The 23,526-nt window shown below is 52.1% G+C and overlaps 1 protein-coding gene across 5 annotated transcripts in view; it reads left to right on the top strand.

Moving 5' to 3' along the window:
* TRAPPC10 (trafficking protein particle complex 10) overlaps positions 1-23,395 on the top strand; it is a 70,511-nt gene extending 47,116 nt beyond the window's left edge. For 3 of the 5 annotated variants that reach the window (XM_032494775.1, XM_032494869.1, XM_032495022.1), the window contains 11 exons: positions 2,178-2,692; positions 3,437-3,578; positions 5,165-5,323; positions 5,446-5,567; positions 6,107-6,331; positions 11,345-11,445; positions 12,746-12,872; positions 13,874-14,044; positions 18,070-18,247; positions 19,661-19,855; positions 20,085-23,395. In XM_032494775.1, the coding sequence (XP_032350666.1) occupies positions 2,178-2,692; positions 3,437-3,578; positions 5,165-5,323; positions 5,446-5,567; positions 6,107-6,331; positions 11,345-11,445; positions 12,746-12,872; positions 13,874-14,044; positions 18,070-18,247; positions 19,661-19,855; positions 20,085-20,323 (2,174 nt within the window). In that variant the 3' untranslated portion in view covers positions 20,324-23,395. Of the gene's footprint in view, positions 1-2,177; positions 2,693-3,436; positions 3,579-5,164; positions 5,324-5,445; positions 5,568-6,101; positions 6,332-11,344; positions 11,446-12,745; positions 12,873-13,873; positions 14,045-14,142; positions 14,571-18,069; positions 18,248-19,660; positions 19,856-20,084 lie in introns of those variants that run through there. The other 2 variants (XM_032494802.1, XM_032494944.1) reach the window with 2 other exon arrangements.
* The last annotated feature ends 131 nt before the right edge of the window (positions 23,396-23,526 follow it).

Below are 23,526 nucleotides of genomic sequence, written 5' to 3'. Positions count from 1 at the left end.
AGCAGACAAGGTCCTGACTTGGGCACCAAGTGGCCCCCCTTCCAGTCTCCCTCATTGTCTCAAAACATGTTTTCATGCTTTGTTTTGTGTTAGAATGGCCGGCCTCTCCCCGCTTGACCAGGGTCACGCACCGCATGGATTACATCTCAGCTCTCCTCTAACACGGAGCGCCTCTTCCCTGTCTCCTTTTCTCCCTTTTCTCAAGGCTCTGACCTTTTTAAACATAACAGCTTTATTGAGAGGGAATTCACATTTCCTGTAATTCACCTGTTTGCAGGGCACAGTTCAGTGGCTTTGGTGTATCACAGAGATGTGCGGCCGTCACCACAGTCGGTTTTAGAACATTTTTATCACCCCGAAAGAAACCCCATACTTACATCCACCCAGCTGCCTTCTGCCCTCCCCCCACCCCCCAGTCCCTGGGAACCACCGGTCTACTTTCTGTCTCTGTAGATGCCGGCTCTGGACATTTCATGTAAGTGGAATCACACAGTTTGTGGGTTTTGTGCCTGGCTTCCTTCGCGCAGCAGTGTTTTCGGGATCTGCCTGCGTAGTGGCTTGTGTCAGTATTCCGTCCCTTCTCGTGACTATTCTGCTGTGTGGCTGGGCCACACTGCTCCTTTCATCGGTGTGCGACATCTGGGCTGTAAGACGCCGACCTGTTAGAGACATCGAGCCAGTGTCTCCTAGGCTGTCCCAGCTTCTGAAGTTTGCTGAGTGTTTCCTTTTGGGGTGCCTGTCAGGAAGGCAGGTCTGAAGGGCAGAGCCCGGCCAGTCGTCGCAGCAGACACAGATGCTGCTGCACGGCGGGCGAGGTTCATCGCGATGCCGAGCCCCTCCTGTCTGCTTTATCAGGAGCGTTTGTTCAGAGCAGCTGCCGCCTCAGCTCCGGCCGCTGCGACCAAGCGCCACAGAGTGGGCGCTGGAAGAGCGGACGGCCCTCTCCTCACAGTTCTGGAGGCTGGCGTCTGAGGTCAGGGTGCCAGCAGGGCTGGCTCCTGGTGAGGCCTCTCTTCCTGGTTTGTCCTTCATGACAAGGAGCGGGGAGGGGGGAGGGGATGGGAGGTGGGAGGAGAGGTGGAGAGACTTAGAGAGGGGGCTCTCTGCTGCCTCCTCGCAGGAGGGCAGGAGTCCCTCATGGCCTCCTCTAAACCTGACTGTCTCCCAGCGGCCCCACCTCCAAACTTAATAATATGGGAGGGGCACTTCAGTCCATAGAAGTTACTAACTGCTTGAAAGCCAGTGTTTCCAGAGGTGGTGGCTGCGGGTTGAGGATCAGAGACCACGGGGGTGCGCTTCATCATGTCGGGCCCCCTGGACGGCTTCTCAGGCAGCATGGCACTGACGAGTCTGTCATTTAGAGTCTGCTGTGCATAGACTGGCCATCGGGAGAGCCGTGTGCCACGTCAGCTGTGTGTGACATGGGTGTGAGCTGGGTCAGGGGCACTCTTCTGCCTACAGCCCGTGGCATCGCTGTGTGGATGCAGCATCCTGTGACCGTCCTCTGTCGGCTTGTGATGTCACAGTGTCCATCTTGGCAGAGCATGCGGTTGAGGCGTGTTTATTTAGCAAATACTCCCGGTCAGCCCGGAGGCCTGTGGGCTCCTAGACGCGCCAGCGCTCGCAGAAAGGACAGTGGAGGGTGCGGCCAGGCCTCCCCGACAGTGACCGTGGGCCAGCGGCTCACTGCCCTCCTGGCTCCCCGCTCCAGTGGCTGCCTTGATGGGGCGGCGCACCCTGGGCTTATGTCCAGGTGTACAGGGAGATTCGGGCCTCTCCACTTGTGAATTTCTTTGTGTGGGTGGGAATGTGGTGGGATTCCTTGGAACAGCTCTAGGAATCAGACTGTTTACAAATCTTGTTTTGAAACTGAGTTGTTAGTTGATCTGTAGTTGCCGGATCTGCTAAAAGAGAACTTAGAAACCTTAATTTCTTCAGATTTTATGATTTTCAGGAGTTATGTAGGCATGTGTTTATGCTTTTGACACAGTGACTCTTCTCAGTGTGTGAAGATGGCATGGGGTTGGGAGGTGCTAAGCCATCTCTTGTGCACCATTGCGTCCTGCTTCTCAAGTGGAGGGTACGCCGGCCGGCCCGGCAGTGACTGAGGCCCCGCTGTCTCTGTGGCATCTGGAAGTGTGACTTGGGAAGTAAAACATGGCCCTTTGTGTTCCCAGGTCACAAGATAGTACTGCCCCTGCATTCTTTTGCACACCTGAGAGACCTCCGCTTCACCCCACCCAACGCTGTGGTCCACGTGGGAGGCGTTCTGTCCGTGGAGATAACTGTGTGCAGTCAGATGCCTGTCCCCGTCCAGGTGGAGCAGATCGCCATCCATGTCCACTTCAGCATCGAGAAGAACAACTACCGGAAGACTGCTGAGTGGCTCACCAAGCACAGGGCGGCCGGCGGGCTGGTCAGCTTTCCCACGGAGGCTGCGCCTTGCCCTGCACCGCAGAGCAGCCTGCCCGCGCTGGAGCTGTGTGAGATGTTTGAGAGAAGCCCTTCTGACAACTCCTTGAACACCACAGGGATTATATGCAAAAATGTTCACATGCTCCTGAGGAGGCAGGAGAGCGGGGCTGCTCTGGAAGCATCCACGGGCGTGGCCCTGGAGGACGGGGCCCATGTGCTGAAGTGCACCAGTGTGACCCTAGAACCAGGGGCCAATACCATAACCTTCCGGACGCAGGTAGGCGCTGAGCCGGCCGTTGGTTTTAGAGATGGTCAGGAAGTGGGTGGCGCTCGCACAGTTGTCTGAAGGAGGGGAGGTCCTTCAGAGGCCTCTGTCCCCTAACCAGGCTTTGATCTTCTGAAAGAAAAATAGGTGGATGTCTTGAAAAATTTTTCGTACTAAAATCATTTGAAGGCAGCAGATAAATTTTGAATGAAGTTCTTAACAGAGAATTATTTGTGTTCTCATTGGATTTAGTTAGACTTTTTCCCTTTTACTAAAATACACCCTCAGTTGTTAAAATGAGGAGGTTTCAAAGAAGATAGCTGTTTCACGGTGAACTTCACTTTCCTTTCGTGGCTGCGTGGATGGCGCTGCAGTGGCCTCTGCGCCGCTCTGATGCGCTCTTTCTCCAGTGCAGGCTGCTCTGTAAGTCCCCGTGACTGGAGAGGACTTGGCCGGCAGAAAGCGCAGCTATTTGCCACGTGTGTTTTCAGTCGATTCTTAAGTTTCATGCTGAGTGTCTCAATTAAGGACCCTTTTCAGAAGAGAATGCCACAAATAAAGTTTACTAAATTGAGTCAGATGTAAGCCGCAGTTCCGCAGAAGACCACTGACCGAGAGATCCTGAGGGGTCTGTGGGGCAGCCCGAGGGTGGACCTGGTAGCCCAGAGGCGGGAGAGGAGGGGAGAGGGCCGTCCTCGCAGAGGCTGTGGCTCTGCCCTCCCTTAATTGAGCCAGGATGCTCGGTCTCGCCCCCAGGCCAGGGAGCCCGGGACCTACACGCTGCGGCAGCTGTGCGCCTCGCTGGGCCCCGTGTGCTTCGTGCTCCCGCACATCCACCCCCCGGTGCAGTACGACGTGTACTCCCAGGAGCCGCAGCTGCGTGTGGAGCCGCTGGCCGGTGAGTGGGCCGCGTGGGCCGCGGGGGCGCTTTCCTGTCCGTGGGCCCCTCCACCCCGTTCCCAGGGAGCCCCGTGCGGCCGGGCTTCCTGCAGCGCCAGCCTTCCCGCCTTCCCAGAGCCGGCTTCTCTCTCAGGGGAATTTTGGGCAGCGACTGTGGCTCTTCTGTTCATCTGAATAATTGCTCTTCTGTAACTGCTATTTTCATGTTTAATAAATATTCTGCATCTGAAAATAGGAAAAATAAAAGCTAAATATTGGCTGATGTCTACTGCAGAGAATTTAGTAAGTAAATACACTTTCATGCTTAGAGTTCCATTACAAAGGCAAAATGCTAGATTTAGTTATGGCCTGTACTCTGATCAGAAGTCTTCTTCTTTCCAAGTGTTGATTACACTTGACCCCCAGCACGGCGTTTGGGAAACTCAAAGCTGCTGTCCTTTTTGTTAAGTCCTGAAATTAGTAGAAATCGCCGTAAGCAGCTTAGTGGAGGCGGCGTGGCCCTTGGCTGAAACACTAGTGAGTGACTGGCTTGGTTGTTTTAGGCTGGAAACAATGTATTTATTTGCTTGTTTCTTCCATTTGGGGAAAGAAATCAAGGAGAGCTTTGTTTTTATTTAATCTCTCCAAACTCCCTATTTTTCTGCTTTTAAACTTCTCCATGGCTACCTAGGAGGTCCTCAGATGCTGAAGACAGCAGTCAGTCTCTCAAATAATTTTCATCAGAGAATCTTTTGTGGGAAAGGCTAAGCTTCATGGAGTCAAGGGCCTGGGAGATGCCGGCTCACACCTCGCCCAGCTCCAGGCCCTTCCTCCTTTCTCTTGTCTGCTGATTGCTTCCTGTGTCTTCCCTCTTGCTGTCTTCCTTCTGCTGTCCCTGGAGTGGATTCTCAGAAACCTCAGCCCACGCCTGCCCTCTGTTTCCATCTAGGAGAAGGCGGTGGCCCTGCCAGCTGTTTCTGAACCAAAGATGCGGAAGGCCTGACCGCAGAAGGCCAGGAAAAATCTGAATGGCAGCAGCGCATTGTTTTATTAGTTTTTTCTTTAGTGTCATCATCTGATTCTCTCGTGCTTTCTTTTTTTTTTGTGTGTGTGTATATATATATATATATATATATATTTTTTTTTTTTTTTTTTTTTTTTTACTGATGTATCGTCAGCTTACAATGTTGTGTCAGTTTCTGGTGTACAGCATAATACTTCAGTCATGCATGAACACACATATATTTGTTTTCATATTCTTTGTCACCATAGGTGATTCTTTCTTAATAACTAACCAGCAGGTAAATTTTGAGACCCTCATATGCACAGTTGCCACCATGATCTCTAACTCACTAAACCAAGGCGGTGATAAGACCCGTCAGGCTCACAGATTCTCTCGTTCCAGCGCGGGCCCCTTCAGCCCTGCGGTCCTGGTAACTGAGGCGAGAAGGGAAGGTGGACGGATGGAGACTGAGCGATTCATGGAGTACTTAAAGTGAACAGATCTTCTCTTTGAAGAGACAGAGTGCTCTCTGAACTTACAGTGGGCCTTCTGTTGGTCCTTCTGGTTGACAGTGATGCTCATTGCTGTCCTTTTCCCTTTAGATAGCCTTTTGGCTGGTATTCCTCAGAAGGTCAAGTTCACTGTCACTACTGGCCATTATACTGTAAAAAACGGGGACAGCCTCCAGCTGAGCAACATAGAAGCCATGCTTATCCTGTGTCACGCGGAGAACAGAGCTGTGATCTACTCCAACACAAGAGGTGAGGCGGCAGCCACCTGGCAAAGGTGGACGCACCGTGAGGCTATAAGGAATGTTGTCCCTGCTGTCCACCTGAGGACGGCTTCTCCTTGCCGCTGTCTCACTGCGGTGTCCCACCTGTAGGGGACTGCGGCCCTGCCCACCCATGGGGCGTTGCATTCGAGGGCAGAGACGGAGAGCTGCGCACGCGCTCGGCCGGGGGCAGTGCTGGCCGTGCTGTGATCTCAGGAGGCTTGTGCTCCGTGGTGAGGCCCTGCTGGCCTCCAGCCTCCTTCCACACTCCCCAGCTCCCCTCGCCAAAAAGCAAAAGCAGATAAGCTTTTTAAGATGCTGGTCAGGATCCCTGTGAAGTCCCACCTGCCGCAGGCCCCAGCCCTGAGGATTGGGGCTGGAGGGCGGGAAGGATGCAGCTCCCTCTCTGAGTCGGACTTGGTCCGAGTTGGTCCTGCAGCGGGGCGGAGTGGGAGCGTCCCGGGGACACAGGCGGGCCAGGCCGGCCGTGTGAAAGGGGGCCCTTTCCTGTCTTCAGACTGAGCACAGCAACAGTCTGGGCCTCGACCAGACAGCTTTCAGGCAGTGCTGCTCTGTCTTAGGGAGCTTTGCTCCTGCCTTTCCTGCTCCCCTCCTTCCCATTGTGGTCCCTCCTAGACACACCCCTCTCCCCGTATAAGAGCACCGGGTTGGGCTGGCGGGTCGCTGCTGGGCCCATCGCCCACCAGAGGAGAAAGGACAAGGAGACAGAGGGAGTGTGTTGGGAGTGACGTTTCTGTCTTTCCTAGAAAAGGCTTCTGACGCAGCGCTCCGGGTTCAGTCGTCTGACAAGGTCACGAGCATCAGTCTGCCGGCCGCCCCTGCCTACCACATGATCGAGTTCGAGCTGGAAGTCCTCTCCTTACCTTCAGCTCCAGCAGCCGGAGGGGAGAGCGCTGTGCTGGGGACGACAGAGCCCCACTGGAAGCACAGGGACACACAGAAGGCCAGCCACAGCATGGCTACCACGGACCACAGAGTAAGAAGGGCTGAGCTGCGAGCCCGTGGTGGCGGCCTCTGCCCGTCTGTGTGTTCTGAAAGGCAGTACGTCAGGATGGCTTCTGTGGAGGGGGCGGATTTCCAGCACCTGATACCACCTGCTCTGGCTGGGTTCAGTGTTTACAGCTGTGGGTCAGCCCTTCTTAGATAAGGGGTACATCTTGCAAAGACATAGACGAGCGGTCTGTTAACTTTTCTATCCCAACTCAGGAGGAGGGACAGGGTGTTGTCAGAGATCAGTGTTTGCTTAGAGGGCAGTGAGTGTGTCTCCGCCGTCCTTTTGTCCTGGTGATTAGGCCAGAGGCAGTTCTGTGTCTTGGTGTGCTTCGCTTTCTGCTCACTGAGACATCACATCACACAAAGCAGAGAAGAAGTACTGTCGTTTTCTGCCTTGGTGCTGGTGTTTACTGACAGTTACTTGAGAGATCCATGACTTTGGCCCCAGGTCCCCAGTCAGTCTCTCATAGAACGTGTTACTAGCATCATGCTTGTCTTGTAACACAGATACCAGTTCTGAGGGCTTTTGAACAGCCCAAGGGTAGAAGTGTATCCTTGGGGCTTGAGATGGTTGTTGAACCAGGGAGAAGAATGGATGAAAACAGTGAGAACTTCAACAAAGAGATATGAAATATAAGAAGATACCAAAGAGAAGTCTCAGAGCTGAAGAATACAATAGCTGAACTGAAAATGCACTAGAAGGGGTCACAGCAGACTAGGTGGAGCAGGGAAAGGCTCAGTCAGCTTGAAGACAAGGCAGTGGAACTTGCCCAGTCAGAGCAGAAGAAAGATTGAAAAAATTAAAGACAGCTTAAGGAATTTATGGGGCAACACCATACAGACAAACATGACATTCTAGGGGTCCCAGAAGGAGGGGAGACAGAAGGGGCAGAAATTTTATTTGAGGAAATAATGGCCAAAAAGTTCCCTAACCTGCGGAAGAAAAAAGACATTCAGATCCAGGAAGCCCAGAGGGTTCCAAACAAGATGGACCCAAAGAGACCCACATAATGACACGTTATAGGTAAAATGTCAGGTAGTTAAAGACAAGGGAAGAATCTGTTATGTGTAAGAGAACTTCCTAAGACTCTCAGCAGATTCTTCAGCAGAAACCGCCCAGGCCAGGAGGGAGCGGCACTGGGCGTCATACGTGCTGGGGGAGGACAGTAGGGGCAGCTTCCCCCCAGGCAGTGAAGTTACCCTTCAGAAGTGAAGGGAAGAGAAAGGGTTTTCCACACGAGCGGAAACTAAAGGAGGTCATCACCACTGAACCCGCCCTACAAGAAATGTTAAAGGGGCTTCTTTATGCTGAAAAGAAACTGTGCTAATTAGTAACAAAACACAGGAAAGAAGAAATCTCATTGGAAAAGTAACTGTTTAATAAAGGTAATGGTTCAATCGCTTAGAAGGCTAGTATGAAGGTTAAAAAAAGCAATAAAAATAGCTATGATTATAACATAAGGGATACACAAGATAAAAAGATTTAAAATGTGACAACTCAAAAACAAAATGTTGGGGAGGGCAGTAAAAATGTTGAGCTTCAGAATGAGATCAAAGTTAAGGTGTTATCAACTTAAAATAGACTTTTGCAGGTGTGAGTTGTTACACACGAGCCTCGTGGTGACCACAGGGCAGAAGCCTATGGTGAGTACCTGGAAGATGGAGGAGTAGAAGCACCACTGGGTGCAGGCAGTGAATCACAGAGGGCACGCAGGAGGCAGAGGGGCAGGGAGGGGCTGGAAATGGTGAACAGGTACCAGAATGGCAGTGAGCGCGTGCCTGTCAGCAGTCACTTAAATGTAACTGGACCCCGAAAGACGGGCCGAGTGACTAAAAAGAAAACCAAGGCCCACCTATGAGCTGCCTACAGAAGACTCACTTCAGTGGGGAGGGTGCAGCTCAGTGGTAGGGCACATGCTCAGGACACACAAGGTCCTGGGTTCAACCCCAGTACCTCCATTAAATAAATACGTAAACCCAACCCCCCCCCCCAAAAACCCCACATAATTAGAAGAAGGCTCATCAAATACTGTTTTAAAAAAGGAGACCCATTTTAGATGTAAGGACACACAAACTAAAGGTGAAGGGATGGAAAAGATATTCCATGTAAGTGGGAATGAAAAAGAAAAGCTGGAGTAATTACACTTACATCAGCAAACAGACTTCAAATCAAAGTGTAATAACAGACAAGGAAGGGAGTTATGCAATGATAAAGGAGTCAGTTCAGTAAGAAAATACATTTTAAGACATTTATGCATTCAGCATAGGAGCACCTAAAATATAAAGCAGATACTAACATACCTCTGGGGAGACATATGTGCTGATAAATTGGACAACCCAGGAGAACTGGATAGATTCCTAGAAACAGCCTGCCAAGACTGAGTCATGATGAAGTGGATGATCTGAACAGACCAATTACTGGTAAGGAGATTGAATCAGTAATCAAAAAACCTCCCAAACCAAAGACCAGGACCAGATGGCTTCCCTGGTGAATTCCACCAAACATTCAGAGGAGTACCAGTCCTTCTCAAACTCTCCCAGAAAACAGGAGGGCCAGCATTGCCCTGATACCAAAACCAGACAAGGACGCCACAGGAGGTTACAGGCCAGTATCCCTGGTGAGCATAGATACAGAAATTCTCAACAAAACATCAGCAAGCCGAACTCAACAATATGTGAAAAGGACGATACGCTGTGATCAGTGAGGTTTACTCCAGGGATGCAAGGGGGGTTCGACACCCACAAGGCAGTGTGCTGTACTGCATTAACAGACTGAGGGGTAAAACCATACGCCCTGTCAATAGACGCAGAAAACGCATTCGACAGAGTTCAGCGTCCATTTATGGTAAATACTCAGCAAAGTCAGAAGAGAGGGAGCATGCCTCAACATCATAAAGGCCGTACGTGCTAAGCCCACAACTAGCACTGTGCTCAGCAGTGAAAAGCTGAAAGCTTTTCTAAGATCAGCAGCAAGATCAGGAACGAGACAAAAGGCCCACTCTTGCCGCTTGTTCAGCACAGTATTGGGAGTCTTAGAGCAATTATTCAAGAAAAATAAGTCATCCAACTTGGAAAGGAAGAAGTAAGACTCATTATTTGCAGATGACATGATATTATATGTAGAAAACTCTGAAGACTCCAACAAAAACTGTTGGAATTAATAAATTCAATAAAGTTGAAGGATATAAAATCAGTATGCAAAAGTCTATTGCATTTCTTTATACTAATAATGAAGTGTGAGAGAAATTAAGAAAACAATCTAATTTTCAATTGCATCAAAAAAAAAAACCTAGGAATAAATTTCACCAAGGAAGTGAGAGACTTGTATATTGAAACCTAAATGACATGAATGAAAGAAGCAGAAGAAGTCACAAATAAGTGGAATGACACTCCATGCTCCTGGACTGGAAGAATCAGTATTTCCAAACCATGTATCTGATAAGTGGCTAATACACAAAATGTATAAAGAACTCACACAACTGAATAGCAAAAAAAAAAAACATGTAATCTGATTTAAAAATGGGCAGGAGATCTGAAGAGACATTTTACCAAAGAGGACACACAGAAGGCCAACAGGGACATGAAAAGATGCTCAGCATCACTGGTCATCAGGGAAATGCAATCGAAACCACAGTGAGTTAGCACGTCAGCCCTACCAGGATGGATATTATCAAAAAACAACAAATGACAAGTGTTGACGTGGATGTAGAGACGAGGGGACCTCATGCACTATTGTTGGGGATATAAACTGGTGCAGCCACTGTGGAAAACAGTATGGAGGTTCCTTAGAAAATTTGAAAAAAATAAGCTACCATGCAATCTGGCAACTCCACTTCTGGGTATTTTTCTGAAGAAAACAAAAACACCAACTCAGAGAGATACCTGCACCCCCATGTTCATTCCAGCATTATTTACAGTAGCTGGGACATGGGAGCACCCTAAGTATCCACCGACGAAGGAATGAAGAAAGAGGATGTGTGCACACACACTGGAGTATTACTCAGCCATAAAGAAGAAGGACGTCTTGTCATTTGCAACAACATGGATGGATGTAGAGGGCATTATGCTCAGTGAAGTTAAGTCAGGCAGAGAAAGGCAAACGATCTCACTTATATGTGGAATCTAATAAATCAAAATAAAAACCAAGATACAGAGAAGAGATTGCTGGTTACCTGAGGTGTGGAGCAGGGACTGAGAGAATGGGTGAACTATCTTTTTTGTTATTTTTTTGTCTTTTAGTTTAAATAAACTGAATAATTAAAAAAAAAAAAAAAAGGAGGGGTATACAAAAGCAGTAGGATGAAAGGCCAAGAAAAGCAGTCACTTCAGAGGATTATGATGAACACCAGACACGCCAGCTCCTCAGGAACAACGTGCTCATCACCGTCCTGGAGATCCCCTCCCTCCTTACCGGCTGCAGGCTTCGGGAGGGAAAGGTGACAGGCCAGCAAGCGCACGGAGTCGGGGCTGGGCGAACAACTGTTCTGTACTCTGTGTGTTCGTTTGTTCTGTGGGGGAAGCAAGTTTGAGACCTGGTTTCTGCCGTTAAGGAAGTTAATAGCATGGTCCACACTGCATCCTTAAATTGATTGGTTTTCAGTTAGGTATTCAGTGTCATGTGGGTTGAGAGTTTGACAGTTCATTTAATTTTGTAATAGTCATTGGTTAGTGTCATCTGCACATAAGCGAGTAAAAGCACTTTGTCACAACGTCCTGCACACTAAAGTCACACCTGGCGTCGCGGCCACCTGTGGGCGAGGACAGTGAGGCGGGGTCTGTGCTGCTGGTGGTGCTTCTGCTCCGGGGCTGCTGAGACGCTCTGTGTCCGGGGCTTTCTCCTTCGTGCAGGTGTGGACTGGGCTCTTTCTGGGTGAGAAGTGGTGAAGACACTAGATGTCTAGGAAGTTGGCAGCTGCTGTAGACTTGGAGGGATGAAGGTGGTGGTGGCTCTGCCGTGTGGTGAGTGGTCTGAATGTGTGTCCCTCTTTGTCCTCAGGTGTCCATCGATTGCCCGTGGTCCATCTACTCCACTGTCATCGCACTGACGTTCAGCATGCCCTTCCGGACCACGCACTCCCTGCTGTCGGCTGGGACACGGTAAGGACCCCAGGCCCGGCTCCTTTCCTGGGCTCTCCTGCATGGAGGCCCTCTCGTTCAGAGCTTGGCCTTGGTGACATTGAGCATATTTTCTTACAGCTGTGATGCCAGGGTCCACCTGCTAAAATTCACAGTAATTCCCTGGGTCCTACAATGCCCAGTTGATACCCAGGCCCCCCCAGCTGTCTCAAAAATGATCGAGCAGAGTTGATTTGTAGGACATGGGATTCCAGCAAAGCCCCCTTTGCTTCTGAGATCCGTCTTTATCCCTCCTCCCCATTTCTCAAGCCACTGGCACGTTGACAGGCTTGGGCCAGTGGTCCTCCAGAAGGTCCGCCATTCTGGGTTTGACTGGCCGTGTCCTCATGGGTTTGTTTGGCTGGTTCCCCGTCAGCTGCTGTCTGTCCCCGCTGGAGCTCGGGCAGGTAGCCCTGAGCTGTGGGTGTTTGGCAGCACCCTTGGCTCCCCCACTTTGTGCCAGTGGCACGCCCACCCACCCCCACCCCGGTCTGAGACCGCAGATGTCTCCAGATGCCGCCCCTGTGACAGCCACTGCTGTAGCGCTTGACTCGGCTCAGAGTCAGTTTTTGGACAGGAGTCTGCAGGTGCTGTCGTGTGCTCCATCGGCCCCCCATCGGGGGGCACTGTCCAGGGCCCCACTGCAAGTGCCGCGCGCCCGTGGACCCTGGGCTCTCACTGTCACGGTCCCCTCTGGCTTTCAGCCGTGACGATGTTCAGGTAACTCGGAAGCAAAGCTGCAGGGTATGTGCAGAGAGTAGCGTTACAGCGGCGGCGTGTCTTCCCTGCACATCAGAGCGAGGGGCCTGTTGGGTCAGTGGCCAGACACACCAGCAGCCCCGCGCCGGCTCTGAGCTGCTTTGCTTGAGCCTTGCTTTTCAAAGCCCCTCTTTACATGTGATGGAAATTAGGGTGAGCCCTGGACTTGGCTGGTTTCTCAGTGAGTCGTCATCGCTTCTGAGGATGGAGAGTGTTCATTGCTCTTTCCCATGACATGTTGCGATCTGTTGTATGTTTAGGAAAGTCAGTTATAATCGTGCAACAATGTATCCAAAATAGAATATTCTTTGATCTGTTTTTCCCGAGAGATAGCTTGCTTAGGAAGATGTGTTTCTTTCTCACGGTTTTACATGTGAAATCGAAAGTAGAAATATATGTAACAACTCGTTCTTACTTTACTGTGTCACTTTTTTTATTTCCTGGACTGTGTCTTAACGCAGCCAAAATATATTTGATAAAGGTCTCAAGTGTCAGAATCTTACTTTTTGTGTTTCTCCTTTAGGAAGTATGTTCAAGTGTGTGTCCAGAACTTGTCCGAACTTGACTTCCACCTGTCAGATAGTAATCTCGTGGCTGCCGGGGACAGCAGCGACCTGCGACTCGTACCGCTGCACACGGACTCCCAGCAGGTACCCGTTCCCTGGAGTCGAGCATGAACTTCTGGACAGAAAACGGTGGAAGAAGTGTGGTGATGGCACGCCCGTCACGTCTTGATGAAAATGACAGTGTGTTTTTAGCTTAAGCCTCTCCGCACAGAGCGCGACCGTGCCGGTGGTCGGCGGAGCGCACACCGGGAGGAGGATGGCCCTGAGGCTCGGCTCTGTGGCCGCAACATCATATGGTTGCGCTTCACTTTGGGCCGAGCGGCACAGTGGACGGGTTAGGAGATAGGCTGGTATTTGTGTTTTCAGAAAGGTTAAATCTTACATGTGTCTGCCTCCATGCGCAGATCGACAGCACTCCAGGCTCATTCTTGAGTCTCGTGCTGACCGCGTGGACTCCATCAGCCCAGAAGCAGTGCCTCCGATTAAATGCCCTCCTGTGCCCAGCGATGGCTCTCGGGGGTAGGGGGGAGCTGTGAAAAGGAGCCACGCTCACGTCTGCGCGGCCTGGCTGAGCCCCGGCCCCACTTTTTCTGTCCACTTGTCGCGTGTGTTTTTAGACAGTGAATGCTGAGTGTTTAGAAGATCAGACTTTTCTTAATGGATGTCTGATCTTTAGCGTTTACAAAGGATTTTTCCCAACTAGCATTTGCTCCATTTCAAGCGCTCCCCACGTCTGTCGCTGCACGTGTAGGCGTGGACTTCATGCCTGAGGGGTGCTAGTTCTTCTCCTCGCTTCACCTAGTGGTAGAAACAGAGCAGCTGGCGTGGGTGTAACAGTGGCCCTTTCACACGCTCGCTGACACGTCCCATGTCGGAAACGTACGGGCTGCTGCGTTCTAGTAAACAGTCTTCCCCTGTGCTGTCAGGCTTGTGAACCATGACAAATCAAAGCCTTTTAACCAGCTGGGGGCAGTCTTCCTCAAGGGCAAGTCCCCGCAGGGAGGCTGGTGCAGGCCGTGCGGGGCGCCTGGGGGCTGCGCGTCGGCCCCGCCTCTGCATGCGCGGTGACGGCCGCTCTCTTGCAGCACGTCCGCAGCGAGCAGGCGGCCTTCTTCGTCTGGGAGCTGAAGTGGACCCGGGAGCCTCCCCCGCCCCTGCACGGCCAGTTCTCCGTTGGATTCTCGCCGGCTTCTGAGCAACGACTGTCTGTCTCCCTAAAGCCCTATACGTATGAATTCCAAGTGGACAATTTTTTTGTATGTGTTGCCTTCTCTCTGGTGGGGTTGTGGGTGGGGGATGGACGGTGGCATCGTATTCTGTATCTTCTGGAGATCAGACGGACAGGCTTTTTCAGTATAATGAAGCTGCAGACCCCGGGAACGGCCTGCGCTCGGAGGGGCTGAAGCGTCGCCTGCAGCGTTTGGAGCCCCGGGTCCTCGCCAGGTGGCGGGCCTGAGACCCGCCCTCCTGCGCGCTCTCCACTGAGTGTGCTGGTCTGCAGCCGGGACCCCCACCTCTTCCCGTCTCCCCTTCCCCCCCGACAGCGACTCCTTCCTCCTCGACCCTCGGCTGCTGCTCTATTAAGGCATGTCTCTAGTTTCTTAGGAGGAAAACTGAGAGTATTATAGAAATTTACGCAGTCGATGGGGCGAAGGTTTTCTTTAACTTGCGCGTTAAGTGCGGAGCTGAAAGTGGCCTGGGCTGGGCGAGCAAAGAGGGATGGGCTTTGTTCCTTGGGGAGCTGAGTGGGCTTCGTGTGAGGTGAGTCAGAATGTGGACACACTGTTTTGTGGCTTTTCCTTTCCTTTTACAGCTGAGATTGTCACACAGCACTTTATCTGAGAAGGTGTTTGTGTGCGTAGCTCTTGATATTAGCAGTTTTTTCAGTCCCTCCTCCAACCCGGTGTCTGTTTGCTTGGACCCTCCTGAGTTTCTGAGCTTTCTCATTAGCCTCAGAGTGAAGCGTAATCCCTGGTGTAGCTCATCGTTTTGTTGTACAGACAGGGGCCTTTTCAATGTGTTAACAGCCGCCGAACAGTAAATGATTCGTACGATGAGGAGTTGGCATACTGTTACCGTGGTTTGCTCGCTGCGGATGGTTAATAACGAGGTAGCCGTGTCCACTGTTACTTTTCCATCTTTCTTGTTTCTTTTCAGACTCCGAGTGTAGGGAAGGGCTTCCTTCAGCGCGGAGCGAGCGGGTGGACGGCCAGCGCAAGCACCTGGGGGGTCGCTCTCTTCCACACTGGTCCTCCGAGGACCGGAGATACAGATGCCACTTTTTTAAGAAAAAGCTTTATGGAGATGTAGTTTGCACACCGTGAAGCTCACCCGTGTGGCACGTTAAGCGCGTGTTGTGTGTGACAGGCTTGTGTCACCACGGCCAGGACCGGATGTCAGAGTGCCTCCACCATCCCAGGGCTTCCCCACGCCTGCGCCCCCCTCTTAGCCCCGGCCCACCCAGAGGCAGGTGTGCCTCTGCCACCTGCTCGAGGGCAGGCGTGTTCCGTGTGGTCTTTCGAGACTGGCTGCTTCTCCGTGTCACGGTGTTGCCCAGGGTCACCCATTTTGCATTGTGTGGCGGGGCCCCTCCTCGTGGGGGGCGGAATAGCGCCCTGTGGTGCGGTGGACCACATGGCTGCTCAGTCCTCTGCGCTGCACGTCCAGGCTGTTCCCCCCAGGGCTGCTAGGCATGGCGATGCTGTCTGGGGGGGTCCTTGGGTGAGTTCTGTGCACCCAGATGTGCTCGGTTCTGTGTTGCCGGGACACATGTGGTAAGTTTGTGAGAAGCTGCTGAACTGTTCTTAAGGGAACATCACTTTACGTTCTCTCGGCAGCACGTGCGGGCTCCGGGTTCCAGGTGCCCGCCGACGCTCGCTCTCGCTGGCCGTCCGGCCGCAGCCCCCGCGCTGGGAGGGAGGCCGTCTCTCACCTCCGTGACGTCGGGTGGCGGTGAGCATCTTCCTTGTGCTTTTCGGCCATTTGTGCATCTTCTTTGGAGAGACGTCTGTCCATCTCCTTTTCCCACTTTTAGTGCGGTTGTCTTCTTGTTGAGTTGTCAGTGCTCTTCGCGTGTTCAGTCCCTGATCATACGCAGGGTCTGCAGGTATTTCCTCCCACTTCGTGTTTGTACTTTCGCTTTCTTGATGGTGTCCTTTGAAGCACAAACGGTTTTACTTTCGCTGGAGCCCAGCTTACCAGGCTCTCTTTATTTCCTGTACTCTCGGTGTAGGATCTGAGCCACCATTGCTTATTATCCCAAGTTCAAAAAGGTCTCCTGTGTTTTCTTCTAAGAGTTTATAGTTTTAGCTCTACTCACATGTATAGTTTTAACTCCTACTGAGAGTTAACTTCTCTGTGTGGTGAGAGGAGGTTCCAAGTTCATTCTGTCTGCGTGGCCGTTCAGGTGCTCCCGTCCCATTTGTTGGCAGGACTCTTCCCTCCCCTCAGGTGGCCTTGGCACCCTTGTTGAAGATCTGGTGGCTGTCAGTGTTGGGGTTGATTTCCGAGGAGGCTTATTTCTGGGCGTGGTGCCTGCAGCCTCCGAAGGTCCAGGGCTTCCCTGCGGCCGCCCCTCAGCCCGTGAGTGTCCAGGGGCGGCAATCAGGACGCTTAGGAGCACAGTCACCCGTCGCTCCGTAGCTCAGAGCTGCCTTCCTGGCCCTGAGCACGACTCACGCGTCTTTGGCCTCTCAGACCTTCCGGACTGCGCTGCCCGGCCGTGAGCTGCCAGGGCAGGAGCTCCTCTGTCAGCCCGTTCGCTGTTGCCGCTCTCTCCACCTGGCTTTCCTTCACCTTCTTCCCCTGGGATGGGGTCTGTCCGCTCCCATCCGGGGGTCACATCCCTCTGCCCCACACACGCGGCGTCTTTGTGTCCTTGTGGCCACGCAGCCCCTCGGGTCAGCAGCTCTGTCCTTGCCCCACCCCGGCGCCGGTGCTTGACGGGAGAGTCACTGGGCAAGGCCCCTCTGGGACAGTGTTTGGCCTTGTTAGCTCCCAGAGAAATGTTCTGTCTCGGTAGCAGGCTTTTTAAAATTCCGAAATCTTTTCTTTGGACACGTCGCTGTCCCAGCAGAACGCTTTGCAGTCGGGTTGTGCTGTGATCACTACCTATGGCTGCTGTGACGTCGGTACCTTCACGCTTGTTAAGTGGAGCACGGGTTGCCGGCGGTGGACTGCGGTTCCACACCGACCACAAGAAGTGGAGATGGAGAGGTCTACTGCTCACGGGCCCTGGAGGAGGGACGCGGCCTGCGCCGGGGCCACACAGGGAGGGCAAGGCCGCGCGCAGACAGGGAGGCAGGGCCTGGGCCACGTGCCTTTGAGTGGGTCTGTGGAGCGTCAGGGGTTCCTATGCCTGGATCAGTCAGTTCACACCACAGAGCGGGTTTCATTCAGCCCCACGGGGGTCTCATCTGAGGGGCACGTAGGCGGAAGGCCCTGGGAGGCCGGGAGACGGTTAATCACAAGGGATGTGGGAAAAGTCGTATCAGGGACTTCCATCTGCTTGTGACTGTGGGCTGCTGTCTGGGACGAGCACTGGTGTGAGGGGCCAGTGTCAGTTTAAGGTCCCTGCAGGCCGCTCAGTCAAGCAGGACGGCTGGTGAGGCAGCGATACCCCAGAGAAGCTGAGCTGCGCCCTGGACGGTGTCCTGAAAGGAGGAGTGCTGACCCTCAGAAGCGGGGCTGCCTGCGGGGCTGTCTGTCTCCCCGTGCAGACCTTGGGTCTTTGCTGGTCCTGGATGGGGTGCGGGTGAACAGGTGTGAAAACCAGGTCAGTAGGTCAGAGGCAGAGACACTGTGGAGGCGGCTGGTTGTGGACTTGGTACTGGATGATCCCAGGGAACTGGCGTTCATGTTGTGATACTGATGCTGTGCTTTGGTGAGAATGTGTCCGTGGTTTTAGTAGCGCGTTCTGCAGCCGTGGGGTGAACTGACGGGCTGGCTGGCCTCTGCCCTGAAATAGCCCAGGCACTTGGATAGGGAGGACCCGCAGACGGGGGAGGGGCCCGGCAGGCGGTGGTGACCCTGAGTCTGCAATAGGCTCGCGGGGGCTGGCGGGGCCTGGACGGATCCCGCGGAGGGAGACTGAAGGCTCTCGAGGCGGGGCTTCCCCAGAACGTGGTCTGTGCTGGGGGCCGGTCCGGGGGCGCAGCTGATAACGTGGCCTGCATGGAGCAGCGGCTCTCGCTCCGGTCTGCAGGCAGGACCCTGCGGCCTCACGTGGCATTTCTTCAGAGTGTTTGCGTGTCTGCTCTGTATCTTCTCTCCTTTCTTTCAGACGCTGTACAGTGTGACAGCTGAGATCTCGCCCCCACCGGGGGCCGAGCTCTGTAAGACGGGCGCCCTCTGCTCCTTGGAGGTGACCATCACACGGCTCGCCGACCTCTTGGAGGTGGACAAGGATGAGGCGCTGACAGAATCTGCGGAGTATTTTTCGACAAAGCTTATGTACGAAGGTAGGTCTGGAAGTGGCTCTCCCCTTGGTGGTGAGACATTCTAGAATTAAAAGAGCGTTTGAATGTTGCGTGATACAACGTGGCCCTGGGCTCGCAGGGTGTTGAACCTGGTTCCTGTGGAGTCATCTAGCAGGTGTTCAAGCCGTTGAGGGGCTTGGGGCTGAGCCCGTCCTCTACCCGTGAGGCAGGGTCTGCATGTCCTCCGTGAGCGGAGTCCAGGCTCCATCGCTCAGCCATCCGGGCATCCTGTGGTCAGGCTCCTGCCCTTTTCCCTCCAGCCTCCTGTCACCCCCCTTCTCGGCTCCTCCTCCCTCCCTGGTCTGCCGGATCCCCCTCTGCAGCCCCCTTGTCGGGGGCCTTCACTGCTTCAGCAGAAGTTGTCAGGCTTTTCATGTGCCAGAAATAAATATGGAGGCAGATATTTGTGTACTTATTTTAAAATAAAAGGAAACCTGCTACATGATGTTACTCTGGAAAAAACTGTTTTCCAAAACACGAAACCATAGCAAGAAGAATGGCGTGGTTCTGCATCTTCTCACGTCTCTGCCGTGTGTGGCTGGGGGAAGGCGCCCGAGTCCCCGCCTGGCACATCCAGGCTGCGGTAGCAGCCCGAGCTGGGGGAAGGCATGGAGGGAGTCCGGTCCTGCATGGATACGTGGCTGGGAAAGGAGGATGCACCTAGCAGCCTTCAGATAACTGGATAGTTCTCTCTGACGCCCCCGACACCTGACAGGTGGTGGCTTTTTACAGGCTAGTTACCGCGTGGACTCTTGAACCACATGTGTGAGCTCAGCTCCTCAAAGCGCTTTGGTCTGTCTTGCATCTTGAAGGGCTCTTCCGCTCTGGCACCACCTCGTGGCACCATGCTTCGGTCACTAGGGAAAGTGGTGCCCGAGTCACGCAGGCCTGCGCGGTGCAGCAGCCTTCAGTGCCCGGCTCACCCTGAACCCACCAAGATCATCAGTGTTGAAGACACTGCTGCGCATGAGACTCTCTGAGGCACTGGAGGAGGCGCTGAGTGCTTGCCAGACGTCTTTTCTTCCCATCCTGCCAGGGGCTCCCGCGAGGGCAGAGTTGGGAGGCAGACCCATGGGTTGGTGCCGGGCGAGCCACACCCTGCTCCGTCCGCATCCCTGATGGGACAGCATGAGCGGCCGCGCCCTTGGTTCTTTACACGCAGAGCTTTCAAAACAGAACTGAGTTACTGTTCACTTACTAACCTGAGAAGACAGTGGTCTTCCTCATGCTCCTAACATATATCTTAGTTATTAGACCAAGTGTGTTTCATTTTAAGGCGCAGTTACAAGATGTTGAGGTCTCGGTCTGTGCTCCAGTGTTCGGGTCTGTTGGTGCCTCTGCTCTGGTGTGAGCGCTGAAGGCCCTTCCTGGTGACAGCCGTGCTCTCTGTTTCAGTCGTGGACAACAGCAGCAATTGGGCCGTGTGCGGGAAGAGCTCCGGCGTCGTCTCCATGCCCGTGTGTGCTCGGGCCACTCACAGAGTCCACATGGAGGTGATGCCCCTCTTCGCGGGCTACCTCCCCCTCCCCGATGTCAGGCTGTTCAAGTACCTCCCCCATCACTCTGCACACTCCTCACAGCTGGATGCCGGTAAGGGCGCGGTCCGTGCCAAGGTGGGATAAGGTGGCCCCGTGGGATCTGACACCAGACACCTAGTTGGGCTCGCGTCTCGCCACCTATTGGGAGAGCGAGCCCCCAAGGCCCCTGCCCGAGATTCCCTTCACACCCCTGTGCCCTGAAGCTTGCTGTTCCGGGAAGGGGAGTCGGGGGTGGGTTGAGGTCAGCATGGCCTCTGCCTCACCCCCTGTGCATTTTGCAGACAGCTGGATAGAAAACGACGGCCTGTCAGTGGACAAGCACGTGGACGAGCAGCTGGACAGCAGCAGCATCAGGAGCAGGGGCAGTGGGCACTCAGCCGCCAGCAGTGAGCACAAGGGCTTGCCCATGCCCCGGCTGCAGGCGCTGCCCCCCGGCCAGGTCTTCAACTGCAGCGCGGGCACGCAGGTCCTGGTCGTCCCCAGCAAGGATGACCACGTTCTGGAAGTCAGTGTCACATGACCGTGCCCCGGCCGCACCCCCAGGCCGGCGTGTGTGCGCCTGAGGGGACCCGGCTGGCAGCTGTCTGCCGTGACTTCTAGCTCTAACCAGACTTCCAGGTCCTGCCCGGCGTGGCGGCCGCAGAGAGTGTTCGGTGTTCGGCTGGCCCACGGAACCGCGTCGTTCTTTTGTGTTGTCTGTGGCGTGGAGTCCTCGCTGTTTTCTCCGCTCCCCACCCCGTGCCCTGCTTCATCTGGCGTTTGCCCAGCGCCCCACTCTGACACCACTCACCCTGCTCGTGGACGCGCTTTCCAGTGGTCTCTCCCGCCCCACGGCAGTCTGCCGGTTCTGGGCGGAAGTCCAGGTGTGCGTCAGGTGTGCACACAGCAGGCCTCGCTGTCTCGTTAGTGACCCGTGTGTGTCACACGGCTGCCCGGTGTCTGGACCAGGTGGATTTGTAAGTCTCCTCAGGGGTAACACACAGCTCTTTACCCCACGTCATCTGGTTGTGCTTTTCTCCAGTAACACCCCTTCTGGGCAGGTGGGTGGGGCTGGGGGTGGGTGGGGCTGAGGGTGGGGTGGGGAGGGAACAAACCCCTTCTGTGCCTTGGGAGGTCAGACTGGGTGGGCCTGGAGCACCCGTTAGCTGGAGCCATTTTAAAGGTACTGTAGGACAACTGGGCCAGGGCATGAGAAACAGCGCGGTATTGAACAATTTAGGAAGAAAAGTTTCTGGAACCCTTTCTCCCACCCTCACCATGTTGATTAGGTATCACATGCACTTGGAATTAAATGTGTGTTTATTTAATTGTCACATATGTGGGGGTTAATACGTTGCATTGTTTTTCTCTCACCTTTAAAGTCTTTACATGTAATTGTAACTGTATAATCTATTTTTCTTTTGCACCTTAAGTCTCAGAAATTAAGAGGTTCCACTTAAATGAAGATTCGGGGTCTCTCAGTGTACTTCTAGTCTGGTCGTAGGAAGGATGAAAGTCTGGGACTACTCTCTGCTATCCGCTAAATCGCAGTCATACCAATGGATTAACTTGCTTTAGGTTGTAAATTTAATTGTACATAAAGTTGATTTATTATTTTTAAAAGTACAAACTAACTGATGTAATGTTTATGTATAAGTTGCACCAAAAATCAAGGACAAAATAAATGTGTGTGTTTCTATTGGTGTGAAAGTCACAGCTTGTAAATAAATGTTGTGTGTATTAACCCTTTTCCAGCTCTCCAAAGCGAGGTATTTTTGTACATATGAAATAGAGAACTCTTAATTCACTGGGGAAGAGTGGTTGGAGTTGAACTTGGCCAGATTAATGCAAGTGAGTGAGTGTAGTCAGGTCGAGCGGAGGATGGGGCGTCCTGTGAAGAACCTCAAGTGTGTGAGCCTTAGAGAAAAGGAGCCTTCTGCAGCTGCCACCGTCCCTGCCTGTCCCCTGCCTGCAGCGGTGGGCGGTGAGAAGGCACAGGTCAAGATGGGTGCAGAGCACATCTGTGAAGTCTTCTCTTCTGATGTGGTCTCCTAGCTCATTTAACGAATAAAGGTGGTGAATCCCCCTCCGTGTCCTTCACTTATAGAAACTGGAGACGTGTACAAAGAAGATAGTACTTGTGTGTCTCATTAAACCTTTCAGAAACGTTCTTTCCTTATGTGCAGTTTAAAACCAGTAAACTTGGTCAGCTGGTTAGGCAAGCTAGAACTTCAGCATCTAACGATAGTTTAGGGTTTCTAAAGTAAACTGGTTTTATTGTAAAAATTGATTGCCCTACAGGTCTGCCACGCCCCATGTGTGAAGAGACCTTTCAGATTTGTCAGAAAAGCGTCTACCGCATGGCGAGCCTCGGAGCCCCGGGAAGGAGCCCCTCCTCCAAGTATAACGAGCTTCCCGGCTCACCTGGAAGGGGGGCGTGATCACTGGTTAGGTTACCCTATTTCTGTTGGACTTCTGTGCTGGGTTCCAATTCCGGGATGAAATTCTCTAACTACATACCTATTCAGAAGGGAAAAAATGAAGGGGAAATCCAGAATGTTTATGGTGGTTTCTTATGTCTGGAAATTGAATGAAATTGAAATGATCAGAGGTTTGGATTTTTTCCCCCTAATTACCCAAAAGATCTTTTGCAATCTTCAATTACATGGGCTCCTCGGGGTTTTTGTTTGTTTGTTTTGTTTTTTAACACCAGTGAATAATGTCATCTAAAATTTGTTTTTTTTTTTAAACTAAAAGGCTGTAGTTGGATTTTTGTTGTGTTTAAAATAAAATAGGGCTTACGGGTTTGAGACAAGCTGATTTTGCTGGTAAAGGTGTAGCAGCTGTTAAGTAACTGTGAAGCCAGATACAGACTGTGCATCTAAAAAACAGAATATGCAGCCAGTTTACAAATATCTGTGAGACATGTAAATACTAGCAAATGAAAAAGAAAAGTTATAATTTTGGTGAATTTCATGGGGCCTCCTGTGATAGGAAAAATTATAACTCTGCTGATTCTAATGTGGAAATTGTGGTATTTAATCTGAAAATGACTTCTACCTGCAGTTCCATTGTAGTGGGCCAGATTCCTGTGTTAGTCCCTGCTGATGAGGCTAGACACCCCGTAAGAGCGGAGAAGACACACAGGCTTCTACTCAGCTTTTCTTTAGTGTTTAAAATAAGTTTGTGTTACAAAATGAAATTAAACACTCCAGGTATGTATATACGATGAAAACTTATACTACTTTTTTTAATAAAAGATCAAACTAGACTGAGCTAAATGTTTTATTGTCAACTGTGATCTTTAAAATAAATCCTATGTGGTTTTAAAATCTGATTTTTCATGAAAATGCCCCTTTCTCTAAATTTATTCATCCTGTATGTCAGGCTGTAAGACCTGAAGGCATTGTTAATACCGTTTGCTGGGATTCTGTGGCTGGAAAAGGTGACAAGTTGGTGACTTTGATACTGCAGGTATTAATTCCATTTTCATGGTTTACTATGAAAGTCATTTTTCACGTTATTCTGTAATATATTGTTAGACTAAAACCATTGTATTAAGACTTTAAAATGTAAGCATTATAATTCTGAAAATACACATTTTAAGAAGAAACTTGCTGTTCTGAACTTCATTTTGCTGTGGAGTGTGAAAATTGAGCCTGTAAAGTTAAAGAATTGTTTTCTTTCCCAGATCCTTGTTCCTGACTCGAAGCATAGATTATTTACTTTTGGGGGCGCACTAGG

This window comes from Camelus ferus, chromosome 1 (genome assembly GCF_009834535.1).
Source record: "Camelus ferus isolate YT-003-E chromosome 1, BCGSAC_Cfer_1.0, whole genome shotgun sequence".
NCBI lineage: Eukaryota > Metazoa > Chordata > Mammalia > Artiodactyla > Camelidae > Camelus > Camelus ferus.
Note: the sequence above shows the minus strand (reverse complement) of the source record. Positions and strands in the feature narration are given on the sequence as shown.